The sequence below is a fragment of the Nicotiana tabacum genome, chromosome 17, assembly GCF_000715075.1.
Source record: "Nicotiana tabacum cultivar K326 chromosome 17, ASM71507v2, whole genome shotgun sequence".
NCBI classification, from domain to species: Eukaryota; Viridiplantae; Streptophyta; class Magnoliopsida; order Solanales; family Solanaceae; genus Nicotiana; species Nicotiana tabacum.
In genome coordinates, this window is record NC_134096.1 from 56,970,905 (window position 1) to 56,990,205 (window position 19,301).

General features: G+C 32.4%; 1 protein-coding gene across 1 annotated transcript; it reads left to right on the top strand.

Annotated features, from left to right (window-relative positions):
• The first annotated feature begins 16,696 nt into the window (after window positions 1-16,696).
• On the top strand, window positions 16,697-18,435 carry LOC107797626 (karrikin insensitive 2 receptor IA-like). The gene is made up of 2 exons (XM_016620526.2): window positions 16,697-17,200; window positions 17,821-18,435. Exons 1-2 carry the CDS (start codon window positions 16,833-16,835, stop codon window positions 18,272-18,274), a joined length of 822 nt encoding a protein of 273 aa, XP_016476012.2. The 5' UTR covers window positions 16,697-16,832; the 3' UTR covers window positions 18,275-18,435.
• The last annotated feature ends 866 nt before the right edge of the window (window positions 18,436-19,301 follow it).

Consider the following 19,301-nt stretch of genomic DNA (forward strand, 5'->3'; position numbering starts at 1 on the left):
CCTAATTCTACTACGGACTTCCAAATAAAATTTCGATCACGCTCCTAAGTCCAAAATCACCATACGGAGCTGTTGGAATCATCAAAATTCTATTCCGGGGTCGTTTGCACATAATTTGACATCCGGTCACTATTTGAACTTAAACTTTTAATTTTTCATCAAAATTCCATATCTCTGGCTAGGGACCTCGGAATTTGATTCCGGGCATACACCTAAGTTCCAAATCACGATACGGACCTACCAAAATTGTCAAAATACTGATACGAGTCTGTTTGCTCAAAATATTGACCAAAGTCAACTCAGTTGAGTTTTAAAGCTCTAATTCACATTTTAATTCATTTTTCACCTGAAAACTTTCCGAAATATTTTTATGGACTGCATGCTCAAGTCGAGTAATGGTAAATAGTGCTTAGATCACATAATTAATCATTATATTTAAAGATGACATTTTGGGTCATCATAAAAAGAGTGTAATTCTGTCCGCTATTTCCGACCGAAATCAGTCGGAAATTGATAATTTCCGACCGAATTCCGATCGATTTTAATTGGTCGGGAAAACAATGGTCGCAAACATGTACCAACCGAAATCGGTCGGAAATTTCCGACCGAATTCGGTCGAAAACATCAAAGCGTTGACTGACTGTCAAACTTTAATTTCCGACCGAAATCGGTCGGAAATAATTAAATATATATTTTTTTAATTTTCAAATTTCCGACCGAAATCGGTCGGAAACTATTATTATTATTATTATTATTATTATTATTTTTCATTTTTATTTTCCGATAGAATTCGGTCGGAAATTTAAAATAATAGTAATTTTATTTAATTAAATAATTAGTTGTAAATTGTAATAAATTGTTAATTTATTTATAAAAATAAAAATAAATTCATAATTTCCGACCGAATTCGGTCGGAAATTTCAATAAACTGGAGAATTTATTTGCAATTTCCGACCGAATTCGGTCGAAAATCTGGGTAAAAACTGGGCAAAATGCCTATTTTTGAGCTACACCACGTGCCAATTACAACCAATATCCATCCTATAATGGCAGCATTATATTGCTGCCATTCAATCATAATTAATCAACAATAATTAATATACTAACAACAACAACAACAATTAACTAACAAAAACTATTAACTACACTAACAACCATTATCTAACAACAATAACAATAACTAATAACAACCACAACAACTAATAACAACCACAACAAGAACTACTAAAATGTTCAATAACAAAATAAAAATATAATCATCATTCAAAACTAGTCTCAACTAAATATTGACAAGTTCTATACTTTGTTTAGCAATACATACCATTCAATGAGTTTTTTATCTAGCATCATCTCCATCTTCATTCCTAGAACCTGCAACATAGCAATTATATTAAATAAACAAGAGTAGCTATTCCCTTCCCTTAGTGGATGACTAAGGGCCTCTAACTGTTCATAAAAATATTTTACCTCTTCGTTAGGAGGTTGTTCAACACTTTCATGGGTTTCAAAATCGAAGTGCATCCCAAAAGCATCCGCAACCATTTCATGGTATCTAGGATGTTGAACGTTATTCTCCACCGACCTACTACTTTCACCAACAACTACATTATGAAATACACCATCACTACCATCAATCTCTCCATGACTAGTCCACACAAAATAATTATCCATAAATCCTTTTTTATAAAGATGAGCCTTAACATCCTCCGATCCAAAAAATTACAAACACTTGCACTTCACACAAGGACACCTAATCAACCCTCCAATCCGAAACGGTTCAAGTGACATTGCATGCGTAATAAATTCCTTAACCCCTTCTATAAATTACTTCCTCAAAAACCGATGATTAGGATAATTCCTATTATACATCCAACTACGATATTCCATCTACATAAAGAACGAATAAATTATATTAATCATAGTTCAAATTAATTTATAGAATTAAGTTACATAATAAACTTTAGTTACAATATAATTAATTTAAATAATTTGAGTGCTTATTAATTTAAAAGTTCATATATATCCCTAAAATAATAATAATCTTCTAACATAGATAATGCTATCATAAACATAATCAATAGGGGTAAACCCTAAATCTAATTAATCATTAACTAAACTCTAGTTTATACAATAGAAGAATTAAAATTACTTAAATTAAAAAATATAGATAACTAACCTTGAAAGAGAAGAGAGGGGGTTTGATTTTGGGTGCTAAAAGCAGTGGGTGGTGGTGGCGGAGGAAGCAGTGGTGGCAGCCGGCGGCCGAACAATGGCGGGGGAGGGGAGGCAGACGATGGGGGGCTTTGATTTTGGGTGAGGAGGGAGACAAGAGTTGATTTTGGGTGGAAATGCAACTAGAAAAGAGATGATGAGAAATGGAAGAGAGATAGAGAAAATGGGAAAATGGGGAAGAAGCCCGTCCCTGGCAGATCTAAATTGGAAATTTCCGACCGAAATCGGTCGGAAAATTCTGTCGGAAATATTAAGTGACATTTGACCGTTTGACCATGCCATTTCCAACCAAAATCGGTCGGAAATATTTAATTAATATTTAATAATTAGTTAACTACTTATTATTTATTATAAGTATATATATAATATTGTTTATTTAAAAGCTCAATATTATTTACACACACAAATATATAGTATAGTATAATATATATATATATATACTAAGTGTATAGTATATAAACTATATTCGATATAACATTAGCTATATTAAGATGTGTATAGTATATAAGTTATATTCGATATAACATTAGCTATATTAAGATGTGTATATATATATAGTATAATGTAGTATATATATATATAAAAGCTCTTTATTATTTACACACACAAATATATAGTATAGTATAATATATATACTAAGTGTATAGTATATAAGCTATATTCGATATAACATTAGCTATATTAAGATGTGTGTATATATATATATATATATATATATATAGTATAATGTAGTATATATATATATATATATATATATATATATATATATATATAAAAGCTCAATATTATTTACACACACAAATATATAGTATAGTATAATATATATACTAAGTGTATAGTATATAAGCTATATTCGATATAACATTAGCTATATTAAGATGTGTATAGTATATAAGTTATATTCGATATAACATTAGCTATATTAAGATGTGTATAGTGTGTGTATATATATATATATATATATATATATATATATATATATATATATATATATATATAAGCTCTTTATTATTTACACACACAAATATATAGTATAGTATAATATATATACTAAGTGTATAGTATATAAGCTATATTCGATATAACATTAGCTATATTAAGATGTGTATAGTATATAAGCTATATTCGATATAACATTAGCTATATTAAGATGTGTATATATATAAGCTCTTTATTATTTACACACACAAATATATAGTATAGTATAATATATATACTAAGTGTATAGTATATAAGTTATATTCGATATAACATTAGCTATATTAAGATGTGTATAGTATATAAGCTATATTCGATATAACATTAGCTATATTAAGATGTATATATATATATATATATATATATGATAAAATATTAGCTATATTAAGATGTCTCTCTCTCTCTATATATATATAGTATAGTATAAGATGTATATATAGTATAGTATTAGAGTTGTAGTTTAGGAAGTAGTTGAGTCTTGTCTTATTTCGTACCGTTGTGAGACTAGTCTGGTAGGGTTTTTGTCTAAGCTAGCTCGAGGCAATGTCGTGTCTTACTATTCTGCGTTTCAGTGTCAGACCTATTTACTAGCTATCGTTTTTGTTTTTGCTTTTTTCGTTTTTGCTTTGCATCTTTCTTCTAGATTTCATGTTGTTCCTATTTTTCTTATGATTTATGTGGTGATATTGATATTGTCTTATTTTGTCTTTTTGTTCTCTTGAGCCGAGGGTCTTTCGGAAACAGCCTCTTTACCTCTTCGGGGTAGGGAAAAGTCTGCGTACACACTACCCTCCCAGACCTCACTAGTGGGATTTCACTGGGTTGTTGTTGTTGTTGTTGTTGTATATATAGTATAGTATAATATATATACTAAGTGTATAGTATATAAGTTATATTCGATATAACATTAGCAGAGGATCTCTCTCTCTCTCTCTCTCTCTCTCTCTCTCTATATATATATATATATATATATATATATCTTAATATAGATATATATATATATCGAATATAGCTTATATATATAAGCTATATTATATCGAATATAATACTATATTAAGATGTATATATATATATATATATCAAATAAGTATTAAATATTATTTATTTAAAAGCTCTTTATTATTTACACACAAATATTATTAAATTTATATTTTAATTTATATAAAAGCATTTTTTCGATCGAATTCGGTCGGAAATATTGAATTATAATTATTTCGGTTGGTTAATTAAATATATATAATTTTTGTCTTGGGCGGGAAACAAAAAGTTCAAACTTTTCGACCGAAATTGGTAAAAAATTCTGAAATATTTTAATATATAATTATTTTTGTACATTATATACAAGTATGACCAAATATTTGACCAATTTCCGACCGATTTCGGTTGGAAATTTGGAAAAGTTTTAATAAATAATTATTTGTGTACAGTATATACAAATATGACTAAATATTTGACCAATTTCCGACCGAAATCGGTCGGAATTTTTATTTTTTTGTTGTCAGAAAATTTTCGTTGACTTTTGCGACCAAATACTCTTATTTCCGACCGATTTCGGTCGGGTTTTTTTCCGACCGATTTCGGTCGGAAAGCCTTGGACGGAAATCACCCGATTTCTAGTAGTGTTACAGAGAAAAAAGAGAAAAAAATAAACGAATAAAAGACATGTCCCAACTACTTAGAACTTTCCTTAGTTGTTTAAAACCACCAAAAGTTTAATTGATTTTAAAGAAAGAAAAGGAAAAGATTGAAATTACAAAATGATAAATCCATTTCTTAGATTAATCAAGACCGTTCAGAAAGATTGAAATATCCAATATTAGTTTTTCGTTATAAAATCTTGAAAGATTATTTTAATGTAGTCATAAAACCTTAAAATTTTGAATTGAATCAACAATCAGGTAAAGCATTTAAATTCAACAATTAACTTTATTATATTGTTTATTAAATAAAAAATATATAATTTTGACGTAATATTTGTACTTACGATACTACTGGAAAAGGAAAGATTAACAAACTATTGTGACATCAGACAATATAAACCAAATCATGCTCAATTAGTTTATTAAATATGCTCCGAGCTGAAGACATGAATAAAACAGAAAAAATATCTCTATTTGGTTGAACTACCGACGATAAGGCATAGTAAATATTTATACTCCAACAAAATTATTTGTTTTTTTAATTTAGCCTATTAGTGATGAACCATAAGGCCCCTCTTCATTAGAGACTTATTATTAATAGAAGAAGGATTCAAAACATTCAAAGAAGTTGCGAAATAAATATTAGTAAACTTAGATAACAGCATTTCAGAATATTTTGGTGAGGAAATCCTCGATCTTCTAAATACTATAAGCTATCCGAAATTTATTAACAACTATATTAGTGTATTGTAATCCAACCGATGTTAGAAGGTTGTAGGAACATATTATGAAGAAATGTTAGATGACTTTAGAAGGATACATGAAAATTCATCTAATAATCAACATTTGTGTGCATTAAAAATTATTAGTTATTTATTAGAGAGTACGAGCAATAGTGTAGAAAATATGACATACCAAAACTTGATTAGGGGCTAGATGATTAACAGAGAAATAATTGAGAAAAATTCATAAAAGTACATATGAAAAAATTCAATGCACAATCAAAGCTAAACCTTGATCAGGGGCAAGTTTTTAAGACTATATTGCAAAAAGATGATTCTAACAAAGTAAAATTATTTTTTGTGAATGGACTTAAAGGAACTGAAAAATATTCCTATATCGTGATTTACTAGCAAAATTATGAGGTATGATAGCCTTAGCAATATAAATAAGTGGTGTAGCAATATGATTTAATCTAGGGTCGCATGACTCGCTCAAAATTTGACATTCCTCTTTAAATAAATGAGACAATCATCATAAATAAGTGAAATCAAAGTAATGATACTGAATCGACAAGAAAAGTACAATTGATAATCTGGGATGAATCACCTATAGTGGAGCGTCTGACAATTGAAACAATTGTCATGAGTTTTAGAGATCTAATGGATGTCAATAAACTATTTGACCAAGAAACGTGATTTGTGAAGATAATCTCCGTCAAGTACTACCTATAATTCTAAAATCGATGAGAATATAAACAATCAATGTTAGCTTGGTATATTCATGTTATTCCCGCCAATATTGCTGTATTTGTAAATAATAATTCTGCAAAATATAAGTTAGCGTAATGAAACAATAATTAATTCGAGCACACTGAATTCACACTGTTTCCTTAAGGAATTTAATCCCCTCCTAGTACCCAAGGTAATGGATTATTTTCCTCCCAGGATAGAACGAATAACACACTGGTGTAGCGGTACTTCAAATCCCAGTGTTTCAGCGAACACAAAGTTCGGTAGCAAATCACACTTACAGTTGCTTTGTTTGAAGTTAAAAACAATGCAGAACGAAGGAGTATATACTCAGAAAATTGTATGGAAATGCTGAGAGGAAGGAGTGCAATGTATAGCCAATTTGTTGAGCGAATTGTATGTTGTGTGTTGAGTGTCTTTCTTCAACATCTGCTGCACATATATATAGCAGCAAAATGTTGAAGAAGACCAAACGTCCACCCTCCATGGTGGAGCAAGCATTACATGTTTGTGGAGCAAGCACTTCATGTTTGTGGAGCAAGCACTTCATGGTGGGAAGAGCATTAGGCGGCTGCCAAATGGTCAATACACGGATTGGAAAATATCCGTTACAAATGCGGATAATCTTACGTTAATATTTACTATTAACAAATAAATTTGGTCCAAAAAATTAATCAATCAATCGATCATTTGACCAAATCCAAAGCCAAATCCAAATCCAAATCCAAATCCAAATCCAAATCCAAATCCAAAGCCGTAGCCGAAGCCGAGCCGAGCGAGCGACGACGACGACGACGACGGCGCGAGGCTTGCTTTCTTCTTAACTCTTTAAGAGCTACAAGAAGAGCAATTATATATATACCCACCAAAAATGTCTTCCTCTTCCAATATGGGACAATGTCTCATTGTCAAGAGGGGAAAACTTAAAATTTTACTCAAAATTTCATTTTCCCTCCATTTCCCATTCACCCTCATTTTAAGAATATTTCATCTTAAAAACAAAACCTCAACAATCCCCCACATGAATGGGGAATGGCTATATCACGGAAGTATGCATAGAAAAACTGTGTGATTTACAAGTAAGGATTAATCGCATCTGGATAAGTAGGTTTCCCTTTGAACTTTCCGTAGTAAACTTATGTCGGATATACTCGGTCAATCGGTAGATTTGATATCTTTGAACCGTCGATATTTGGTGTATACCTAGACAACCATAAGTCACACAATCAACCCTTAACCGTCTTTGGTTCTCATTGTTGTGTTCGTTTCAGCCATGAACACCGCCTGGTTTCATAAGTGCGTAGAGAACTGGCCTTACAAAGTTCTCTTTGAAGCGGCTAACACTTCACACTTACATAGGTGATTCCTAAACGTGTCATCCTGTAGATACACTATTTGATATACCCCGTATCAAATTTAGAAATCATTAAAAAGCCTTAATGCTTTATCCTTGGTACTGAACATTATCTCATCACGAGAACGGACTAAAATTTTATTTGACAATGTTGAACCGTCATTAATGACTTTGTTTGATCTCCTTGAACCTAGATCTTGGGATCTCCAGTCTTCTAGGTAGAGTTACCGCCACAATGACTTGTTCTCGGCCATAGCCCCATTCCCCTTGATGATTTCTCAACTACCTCTCTAGTTAGGCCTTTTGTAAGTAGATCCGACACATTATCACTTGACTTTACATAGTCAATCGTGATAATTCCTCTAGAGAGTAATTGCCTAACGGTTTTATGTCTTCGTCGTATATGACGAGATTTACCGTTATACATAACGCTCCCAGCCCTTCCAATTGCCGCTTGACTATCACAATGTATGCATATTGGTGCCAACGGTTTGGGCCAAAATGGAATGTCTTCCAAGAAATTCCGAAGCCATTCAGCTTCTTCACCGGCTTTATCTAAGGCTATGAATTCAGCCTCCATTGTAGAGCGGGCAATACATGTTTGTTTGGACGACATCCAAGATACCGCTCCTCCACCAATAGTGAATACATATCCACTCATGGACTTAGAATCAGTTGACCCGGTGATCCAATTTGTATCACAGTATCCCTCAATCACCGCAGGGAAATTACTGTATTGCAATTCAAAGTTCTGGGTATGTTCTAAATATCCCAAAACTCGTTTCATTGCCATCCAATGAGATTGGCCTGGATTGCTCGTATATCGACTCAGTTTACTTATAGCACAAGATATATCTGGTCATGTACAATTCATGATATACATTAAGCATCCCAACACACGAGCATAATCCAATTGTGATATGCTTTGGCCTTTGTTCTTTGCTAATGCAAGATTCACGTCAATTGGAGTCTTTGCAACTTTAAAGCCTAAGTGCTTGAATATTTCAAGTACTGTCTTAATATAATGAGATTGTGACAATGCCAGACCTTGAGGAGTCTTATGGATCTTAATTCCAAGAATTAAATCAGCAACTCCCAAGTCTTTCATATCAAACTTGCTATTGAGCATACGCTTAGTAGCATTTATGTTGGCAATGTCATTACTCATTATCAGCATATCATTCACATATAGGCAAACAATGACTATGTAATTTGGAACATTTTTAATGTACACAAATTTATCACATTCATTTATCTTAAAACCATTTGACAACATTGTTTGGTCAAATTTCGCATGCCATTGTTTGGGTGCTTGTTTTAGTCCGTAAAGAGACTTAACAAGTTTACATACCTTCTTTTCTTTATCTGGAACCACAAACCCTTCAGGTTGTTCCATGTAAATTTCTTCCTCCAACTCTCCATTCAAGAAGGCAGTCTTAACATTCATTTGATGAATTTCAAGACCATACACTGCAGCTAATGCTACCAACATTCGTATGGACGTAATTCTTGTAACTGGAGAGTATGTATCAAAGTAGTCTAGACCTTCTCGTTGTCTATACCCTTTGACTACGAGCCTTGCCTTGAATTTATCAATAGTGCCATCATCTTTGATTTTTCTCTTAAAAATCCATTTAGAACCCAAAGGTTTATTTTCAGGAGGAAGATCAACCAATTCCCATGTATGGTTGTTCAATATGGATTCTATTTCACTATTGACTGCCTCTTTCCAAAACAATGATTCCGAAGAAGTCATAGCTTCTTTAAATGTTTGAGGCTCATTCTCCAATAAGAAAGTCACAAAATCTGGTCCAAATGAAGTAGACATTCTTTGACGTTTACTACGTCTTGGATTCTCCTAATTACATGTACTTTCTTTTGTTTCTTCCCGAGGTCGTTTAGATCCTTCATGAAACGACTCACATTCCTTTTTATACGGATATATATTTTCAAAGAACTCAGCATTATCTGATTCTATAACCGTATTATTATGAATGTCGGGATTTTCTGATTTATGAACCAGAAATCGATATGCTTTACTATTTGTCGCATATCCTATGAAAACACAATCAACGGTTTTCGGTCCTATCTTTACCCTTTTGGGTTTAGGAACTTGCACTTTTGCCAAACACCCCCACACTTTAAAGTAATTCAAGTTGGGCTTCCTTCCTTTCCATTTTTCATATGGAATGGATTGTGTTTTGCTATGGGGCACTCGATTTAATATTCGATTAGCCTTAAGAATGGCTTCCCCCCACAAGTTTTGTGGCAAACCAGAACTTATCAACAACGCATTCATCATCTCCTTTAATGTGCGATTCTTTCTTTCCGCAATCCCATTAGATTGGGGCGTGTAAGGGCTGTTGTTTGATGAATAATTCCATATTCTAAACATATTTCTTCAAAAGGAGATTCATATTCACCACCCCTATCACTTCTTATCATTTTTACTTTCTTGTTAAGTTGCGTTTCAACTTCATTTTTGTATTGCCTGAATGCGTCTATTGCTTCATCTTTACTATTCAGTAAGTAAACATAGCAATATCGAGTACCATCGTCAATAAAAGTTATGAAATACTTCTTTCCATCGCGAGATGGTATTGACTTCATGTCACAAAGATCTGTGTGAATTAAGTCTAAAGGATTTGAATTCCTTTCAACTGACTTATAAGGATGTTTAACATACTTAAATTCCACACATGTTTGACATTTTGATTTTTCGCATTCAAACTTGGGCAGTACTTCCAAATTAATCATTTTCCGCAAGATTTTATAATTGACATGACCCAAACGTACATGCCATAAATCATTTGACTCAAGTAAGTAAGAAGAAGCTGAAATATTATTATTATTTTCCACAACCATTACATTTAGGTTGAAAAGGCCCTCGGTGAGGTAACCTTTTCCTACAAATATTTCATTCTTACTAATTACAACCTTGTTTGACACAAAAATGCACTTAAAACCGTGCTTAACAAGAAGTACAGTAGAGACTAAATTCTTTCTCATTTCGGGAACATGAAGGACATTGTTCAAAGTCATGACCTTGCCAGAAGTCATTTTCAGAAATATCTTTCCATATCCTTCAACTTTTGCTATTGAAGCATTTCCCATATAAACTGTCTCTCCGGGTTCAGCAAGAGCATAGGTAGCAAAAGCCTCTCTAACTGCACAAACATGGCGAGTGGCTCCTGAATCAAACCACCACAGTTTAGGATTTCCCACCAAGTTACATTCAGAAAGCATGGCACACAAGTTATCAGCATCATCATGGTTTACTACCATATTTGCTTGACCTCTTTTCTTGTCTTTCTTCGGAGCACGACACTCCGTAGACTTGTGTCCAGTTTTTCTACAGTTGTAGCAGTTTCCACTGAACCGCTTCTTGCTTGGGTTGTATTTCGGACCAGAAGCCTTCTTCCTCTTTTTGTTAGCTTCAACAATATTTGCTCCCATTATTGTTGAATTTCCACGGCCTCTCCTTTTAGCAGCTTTATTGTCCTCTTCGATTCTCAACCGAACAATGAGATCTTCAAGGGACATTTCATTTTGTTTGTGTTTCAAATAATTTTTGAAGTCCTTCCACAATGGAGGCAACTTCTCAATCATTGCTGCTACTTGGAATGCTTCGTTGATGACAAGACCTTCAGCAAGTAGATCATGAATAATCACTTGCAATTCCTGGACTTGGGTAATAATAGATTTGCTATCTACCATTTTGTAGTCCAAAAATTTTGCGGCAACGAATTTCTTCATCCCGGCATCTTCAGTTTTATATTTCTTTTCAAGCGCATTCCACAATTCTTTTGAGGTCTCCATGCTACTGTATACATTATACAGATTATCATCCAGCCCTCTAAGAATATAATTCTTGCATAAAAAATCAGAATGCTTCCACGCTTCAATCACGAGAAAGCGTTCATTATCTGGAGTTTTATCTGGCAGATCAGGAACATCTTCCTTGATGAACTTCTGTAGACATAACGTAGTTAAGTAGAAGAACATCTTCTGCTGCCAGCGCTTGAAATCAATCCTGGAAATTTTTTTGGGTTTTTCTGCCGGTGCCAACGCCGGTGTTCGGCTTGTCGATGCGTTGGCAGTTACCATCGGAACATCTTGGTTTTCGCTTTCAGTCATCATTTTTTCTGTAAAAGAATGACACAAACAAACGTTTAATACACGTTTTCAAACTGGAGTAAAAATCACGTAGATTTTAATATCCAACAAAATACCACGAAGGCTTAACTCTCCAAAACGGGAGTACACAAACCACAAAGGTTTTAGTTTGCAGAATAATAAGAATAACACAAAGACAGAAATTAATATTAAATTCCTTAAGATTGTTATTCCCGCCAATATTGCTGTATTTGTAAATAATAATTCTGCAAAATATAAGTTAGCGTAATGAAACAATAATTAATTCGAGCCCACTGAATTCACAGTGTTTCCTTAAGGAATTTAATCCCCTCCTAGTACCCAAGGTAATGGATTATTTCCTCCCAGGATAGAACGAATAACACACTGGTGTAGCGGTACTTCAAACCCCAGTGTTTCAGCGAACACAAAGTTCGGTAGCAAATCACACTTACAGTTGCTTTGTTTGAAGTTAAAAACAATGCAGAACGAAGGAGTAGAAACTCAGAAAATCGTATGGAAATGTTGAGAGGAAGGAGTGCACTGTATAGCCAATTTGTTGAGCGAATTGTATGTTGTGTGTTGAGTGTCTTTCTTCAACATCTGCTGCACATATATATAGCAGCAAAATGTTGAAGAAGACCAAACGTCCACCCTCCATGGTGGAGCAAGCATTACATGTTTGTGGAGCAAGCACTTCATGGTGGGAAGAGCATTAGGCGGCTGCCAAATGGTCAATACACGGATTGGAAAATATCCGTTACAAATGCGGATAATCTTATGTTAATATTTACTATTAACAAATAAATTTGGCCGCCGAAGCCGAAGCCGAGCGAGCGACGACGACGGCGCGAGGCTTGCTTTATTCTTAACTCTTTAAGAGCTACAAGAAGAACAATTATATATATACCCACCAAAAATGTCTTCCTCTTCCAATATGGGATAATGTCTCGTTGTCAAGAGGGGGAAATTTAAAATTTTACTCAAAATTTCATTTTCCCTCCATTTCCCATTCACCCTCATTTTAAGAATATTTCATCTTAAAAACAAAACCTCAACAATTCATACATATAATATATAAAATGAAAGGCTAATAAAAAAAATATGCGAAGAAGAAAACATTCAACATCTAGTGAGTTTCACCTTGTTTCAAGTGAAGATAAGTATACAATTAGCATGACTTGGTCATTCTCCAATCTAATTGAGTTTAAATCGCAATTGTAATAGTAGTACTGAACATTGCTTAATAAGAGATATATTTCTTATTAAATTAAAATACAAGATGTGCAAAATATATGAATAAGAAAAGATTATCTTAACTTGAAGAAATAAATATGTCGATCAACTAAATAAGATGTTGATTATTAATATATAATTTATCAAAATATTTAAAGTATACTACTTTCATATAAATAATTGACTAAAAATATACGTGCAACGCACGTACATAAAAACTAGTACTATATTAAAAGCACAAAGGTCCTTAGCGAAATGCCGTTCGCCTTTTTTACCCTTTTAAAATAAATTTCACATAGGACAAAATAGTAATTCAAATTATTTCCTAATATTTAGGACTTAGTTCCTTAATTAAATTATGTATCAAGTCCTAATATTTAGGAATTCAAATCAATTAAGATTTTACCTTATTTAAATTATTTTCTTATTTAAATTATTTATATAACTGTAATCATTCCATATTAAGTTCTTAATATGTAGGATTTAAACATCAACTAAAATTCTATTAGTTAAACGCTTTAATAAACTCACCCAACACATGCACGTTCCATGGTGGTAAGAAAATATAGGGGAACATCATGGAAACCATTTGGGCTAATTGTTTTTTTTTTACTTTAAAACTAATACTAATTTAAATTACCTTATATGAATTATTCTTTATTTTAGTAACGTGACATAATTGTCATTTTTTTTCATGTTATAATTCAATATTTAAAATTTGGCATGAACAAAAATCTAATGAGTTACTATCACAATAAAATTAAATAATTAAGTCTTTGAATTAATTATTAGCAAAAACATATATTCCAACTATTTTTCAAATGCATCATCTGACTAGAATTAATTTTTTAGTTGACAAAAATCTTTGATATACAAATTTGTTTCCACAAGATCAAGCAAATTGACGGTGAAAAAAAATAGTAAAGGACGAATATCAATTATAATATAGAATTAAGAGTAAAATTGATTAAAACACAAACTAAAATTAATAAGAATAAAATAGTAGACATGATTATCTACTATTTGAATTAAATCTTTTCTTATTAGAACAATGTACGAACTCCAATATCTAGGTACTTAGAGTATATTGCAAAAATATCTAATTAAATATAAATTTAGATAAACTAATATTAATTAAGATTTGAAAGGGTGGGAAGGAGATTTCCACGTTTTAAATGCTTGGACGAAATTATAGTTATATTTAAATATTTATAGTTTGAGTTAATATGGATTTGAATAAACAGAGAAATAAATTTTTGCTTTAAGGTTGAGAACCAATGGTTAGTTCTTAAATTAATTAACTAATTAATAATTAAAAGTATGCAATTCAGTTCTTTTTTTCAAATTTATTTAAGTAAAAATTATTTTTTAAGTTGACAAAACTCTTAGACTACATAAATTTATTTCTATATAAAAAAAGGCATTGGTAGTGAGATATCAGAAAATAGAGCAAAGTTAGTAATAGTATTACAAGTTAAATTGATAAAAATACAAACATAAAGCAATAAGGATGAAATATTAGTAGATAAAATTTATTTTAAATGTGAGTTAATTTTTATAATTATCTTTTTGTTTCTTTTCACATTCATTTCAGCAAATGATAGCTCCTTATATATTTTTTTAAATTAAGTTATTTTTGAAAAGATATTAACTCAACAATTATTGTTAGACTTTGCATCATCATTTATCAATTTGTTTGTGAGCTATAGGGCCAATCTTTTAATTCTCAAATCTCTAAGATACCAAAAGATTCAATTATTCAACTTTTCAATTTATTTTACTTGACAAATTTTTGAAGAACCATAAAAGTATTTTCTGATTTATTTATTTCAGTATTAGGCAATAGAAATGCCAAAAATTTTAAAATCAGAATAAAACATCTAAAATTTTTGATGGAGCAAGATTTCTTTCATTAAGTTTGCCAAATGAGATTGATATTCATCATTTTAAAAAATATACACGCGCAAAATGCGTACTCTAAGACTAGTATATTCTAAAACGTGTTCTCTCCACTTTTTGAATCTGCCACTATATTAACAGACAGATTATTCTAGAGAGAGTAGTAGCCGCCAGCCGCATTAAAATGTCATTTATGTGATAAAATTCCTAATTGAGATAGTTGTTTATTGGAAACTAGGTAAGAAATTGGAATTTGAAAACTAAAACTAAAGATAATAAATTATACATATTTTTATTACTGGCGTCATCCCCAAGAAAGAATTACATTTACAGGAGACGAAAGTTTCAACTCGAACAGAGATCAATGCTTAATTAGGGCATAAAATTTACACATTAATTAATAGAGAGACTAAACAACACGATAGTCACTAAAAAAGATGTTCAAATTATATTTACGTTGCTAAGCACAAGCCAGGAATGTTGTTGTGTGTCATGGCAATTTCACGTGTGCCTTTAACCGAATCGACAATACTAGCTTGACAGCGCAACACGACGACACCTTCTTCATTACGTAAATAAAGCAAACCCCTTCAACCAACCAAATAATATATAAATATCAACCATATCTATGCACGAGGGTCCACTCTTATTATGTGCTACACTCCAACCGATATACAATAATGATATCCTCAAAAAAAAAAAAAACAAATCCTGATCCACGGCGGAGCCAAGTTTATATGGGTTTTTAACCACCAATATTAGTATTCATGGCTTATCTTAGTTATTGATTTATAATTAAATATTTAAATATATTTATATATTGCTTAATGCAAATACAAAATTCTAATCAAACGTTACTGTTTTCCATTACTAGAAATTCGGCAAAAAATTGATCGGTCAAAAAACCGATTAAAGTCGGTCGGTTTTTTAAAATATTTTATTTTACGAAATCGACCAACTTTGGTCAGTTTTCTTTGGCGCAAAAATGCGGAAAACTATTTTTAAGTACCGCGATATTTATTTTTCAAGAAACCAACCAACTTTGATCGGTTTGTCATTTAAAATAAATTAAAATTAATATTAAAAAAACCGATCGAAATCGGCCGGTTAATTCGGCCGGCCATTTTAAAAAACCGACCGAATTCGGTCGGTAATTTTATTTTTTAATAAAAACGACCGACATTGGTCGGTTATTTTCGTGCGAAAATACAATTAAAGAGTATAAATGAAATAAAAGACAGTTTTAAAACAAAATACATCAATGGTCTAGTGATAGAATTTCTAGTATCCTTCCACAGTACAACCCCAGTTCGATTCCCAGATGGTGCATTATTTAATTACATAATTAAAATACCGACCGACTTTGGTCGGAAAAAACCGACCAACTTTGGTCGGTTTTTCGGCAATTTGTTTTTTGAATTTAATTGACCGACCAAAGTTGGTCGGTATACCCTTCCGACCTTCAAAATACCGACCACACGTTAATGGTCACATTTTGGATGATTAGTGGCCATTACCGACCTACTTTGGTCGGTTTTTTTCGAATTTCTAGTAGTGTTCGTCTTAATCCATATATAATATGGTAGCTCCTCTCATGTCCACTTTATTGACCATGTGTTGATTTTGTATAATTTAATATATACTAGACCCTTGTGATCCGGTCCTTTTCGTACCCCGCGTATAGCGTGAGCTTAGTGCATCGAACTAGTCTACTATAAACTTAATAATGCACTGCTAATAATTTCGCCTCCAGTCAAGGGGCGACTTGTGAATCTGAAACGAATTTATTACATATGCATAGTTGGAGGTTCTAGTTTCCACCACACAACTAAACCTAAAAAGCAAGCACAAAGTAATAGTGAAGCAAAGAAATTAAAGAAGAAGAAGATGGGAGTAGTTGAAGAAGCTCACAACGTTAAAGTGGTTGGCTCAGGGGAGAAGACGGTGGTACTAGGCCATGGCTTTGGCACTGATCAATCTGTATGGAAACACCTTATACCTTACCTAGTTGATGACTATAGAGTTGTTGTATATGACAACATGGGTGCTGGACCGACAAATCCTGATTACTTCGATTTTGAACGATATGCTTCTCTTGAAGGTTATGCCTATGATTTACTTGCCATTTTGGAGGAGCTTCAGATCAATTCTTGCATTTATTTAGGCCATTCCTTATCGTCTATGACTGGTGTTATTGCTTCCATATTTCGTCCTGATCTCTTCTCCAAACTCATCTTGCTTTCTGCTTCTCCAAGGTCAGATCATGGCATATATATATCTTCCCACATTTACCTATCAATATTTGTGTAAAGACTTTCATACTGTTAGTATAATTTAATTAATTATAATAGATTATCATCTTATGTTTAGGTTGTCCTATCGTGCCTTATTAACAAAGAGTTGCTTATTGTTACATATTAATTTAACCTGTACGCTGGTACAAAGAATTAGTGCACTGCTAGTTCATTATCTTTAATCTCAACTGATAAACTTATCTTATCTTGATCCATATTATTTGTTATTTTGCTACGCTAAATTTCCAAAACGTTTTTGACATTTGACAAAGAACAATAGGTTTTTTTTGAGAATCAAGAACAATAGGTATTTGTTACTTTATTCCTTTTCAAATTCACTCTTACTACTACAATTAGTAAAATGTCTCTTAAAAGCTACTCCGTAGTAATATATATGGATCCTAGCTAGCATCGATTAAGAAGTGCTAAGTTGGTAATTAAGACAGATAAATAAAACTCTAGACAAATATTCTTATAATTAGAATTATTAAATATCGTTCGTAAAGGTAATTTGGAGCGCGCAGCATCAGTTAAGAAACTAACTCGGCAACTAATTACTACGATGTTATTTCCTTTATTAGGTTCATAAATGCAGATGATTACTACGGAGGATTTGAAAAGGAAGATATTGACCAACTAAGCCAAGCAATGGAGTCAAACTACAAGTCATGGATCGACGGTTTTGCGCCGCTAGTAATAGGCGGTGACATGGACTCAGTGGCAATACAAGAATTTAGCAGAACCTTATTCAACATGAGACCAGACATAGCACTGTCTGTCTTTCGTACAATTTTCACATTTGATTTAAGGCATTTTCTATCTCGTGTCACAGTGCCTTGTCACATAATTCAGAGCTCAAAGGATTTGGCCGTGCCCGAGGCTGTCTCAGAATATATTCACCAAAATTTGGGCGGAAAGTCAATTGTGGAAGTCATATCAACTGAAGGTCATCTTCCACAGTTGAGTGCACCAGAAATCACTGTTCCTGTGCTGCTTCGGCATATTTCTCATGATATTTCCAGTGATACTGTTTAGATTTTAGGATCTGTGTATGCTCAGTTGAATTACGTTTTCGTGCTTTTAACATTTCTCAAGGAGACATTGTTGCGTGGTGCTGTATAAAATAAAAAACAAGTATATTTTGTACTAGTCATCTGCATAATTTTGTACGTAATCCAAATGATCTTTGTGTGTTTTCTTTGTTCTTTCCTTGTTCAATATACTAAAAACAAAGCAAAATAAATAAACAGGCACTTAAATTAGCTTCAACTGTGTCTAACATGACTAATTATTTGATCATTTTCACACAACATTGGCTGCCCTTAAAATTATACTTTTGTTTTATTTTTTTCATGTGGACCCCACTTTCTTCCTCACCAATCAAATCATAGCCACCGCCATCCTTCTGCCACCATAGCCACTAAGCAACAACCTCATCACCACCCTCATGCTACCACTCCAAAAAGAACAACACTAAATACACCATTCTTTTTCTTGTAATTGCTTTATTTCCCCTTAATATAACCCACTTCTATTCTCATTCTCTCTTAGCTTCCCAAAAAAAATATCTCACTCTATCCAATTAGTTTTGTTTTACAACCAAGATAGAGAATTCGAAAACCCATAGCTAATTTCAAAAAACTTTTTTTTAAATAGAAAATTAAGATTACAATAGAAGAGAGAGATGTTGGGATGAGGAAGAAATACGGATGGAGGAGGGAGGGGAAAGAAGCAAGGGAACGGGCATGGGTTTGGGATTTGGAGGAAGAAGAAGAAAGAAGAAGAAAATGGGGAGGGGAGATGTAATTTTGAATTTAGTGTTATAAATATATTATATTATGGATGTGCATTTAGTATTTCGTTGTTAATAACCTTCCTGAAGAAGCTTATCTATATGAGACTCCGCAGTAAATATATTTATCTATTTAGTACTCTATTGAAAATAAATCTCCTGAAAAAGCTTATCCTTTCGGTACCCCGTTATGGATAAGCATCACATCCCGGTAGAAGATTATTCATATATGGTACAATGAGCTTATCATTTCAGTACCCCGTTATGGAT

Bases quoted from the DNA above. Each gene is read 5' to 3' on its own strand.
- LOC107797626 (XM_016620526.2), top strand. From the start codon at position 16,833: ATGGGAGTAGTTGAAGAAGCTCACAACGTTAAAGTGGTTGGCTCAGGG. The intron at 17,201-17,820 runs GTCAGATCATGG...TTCCTTTATTAG, and splicing joins TTGCTTTCTGCTTCTCCAAG to GTTCATAAATGCAGATGATT.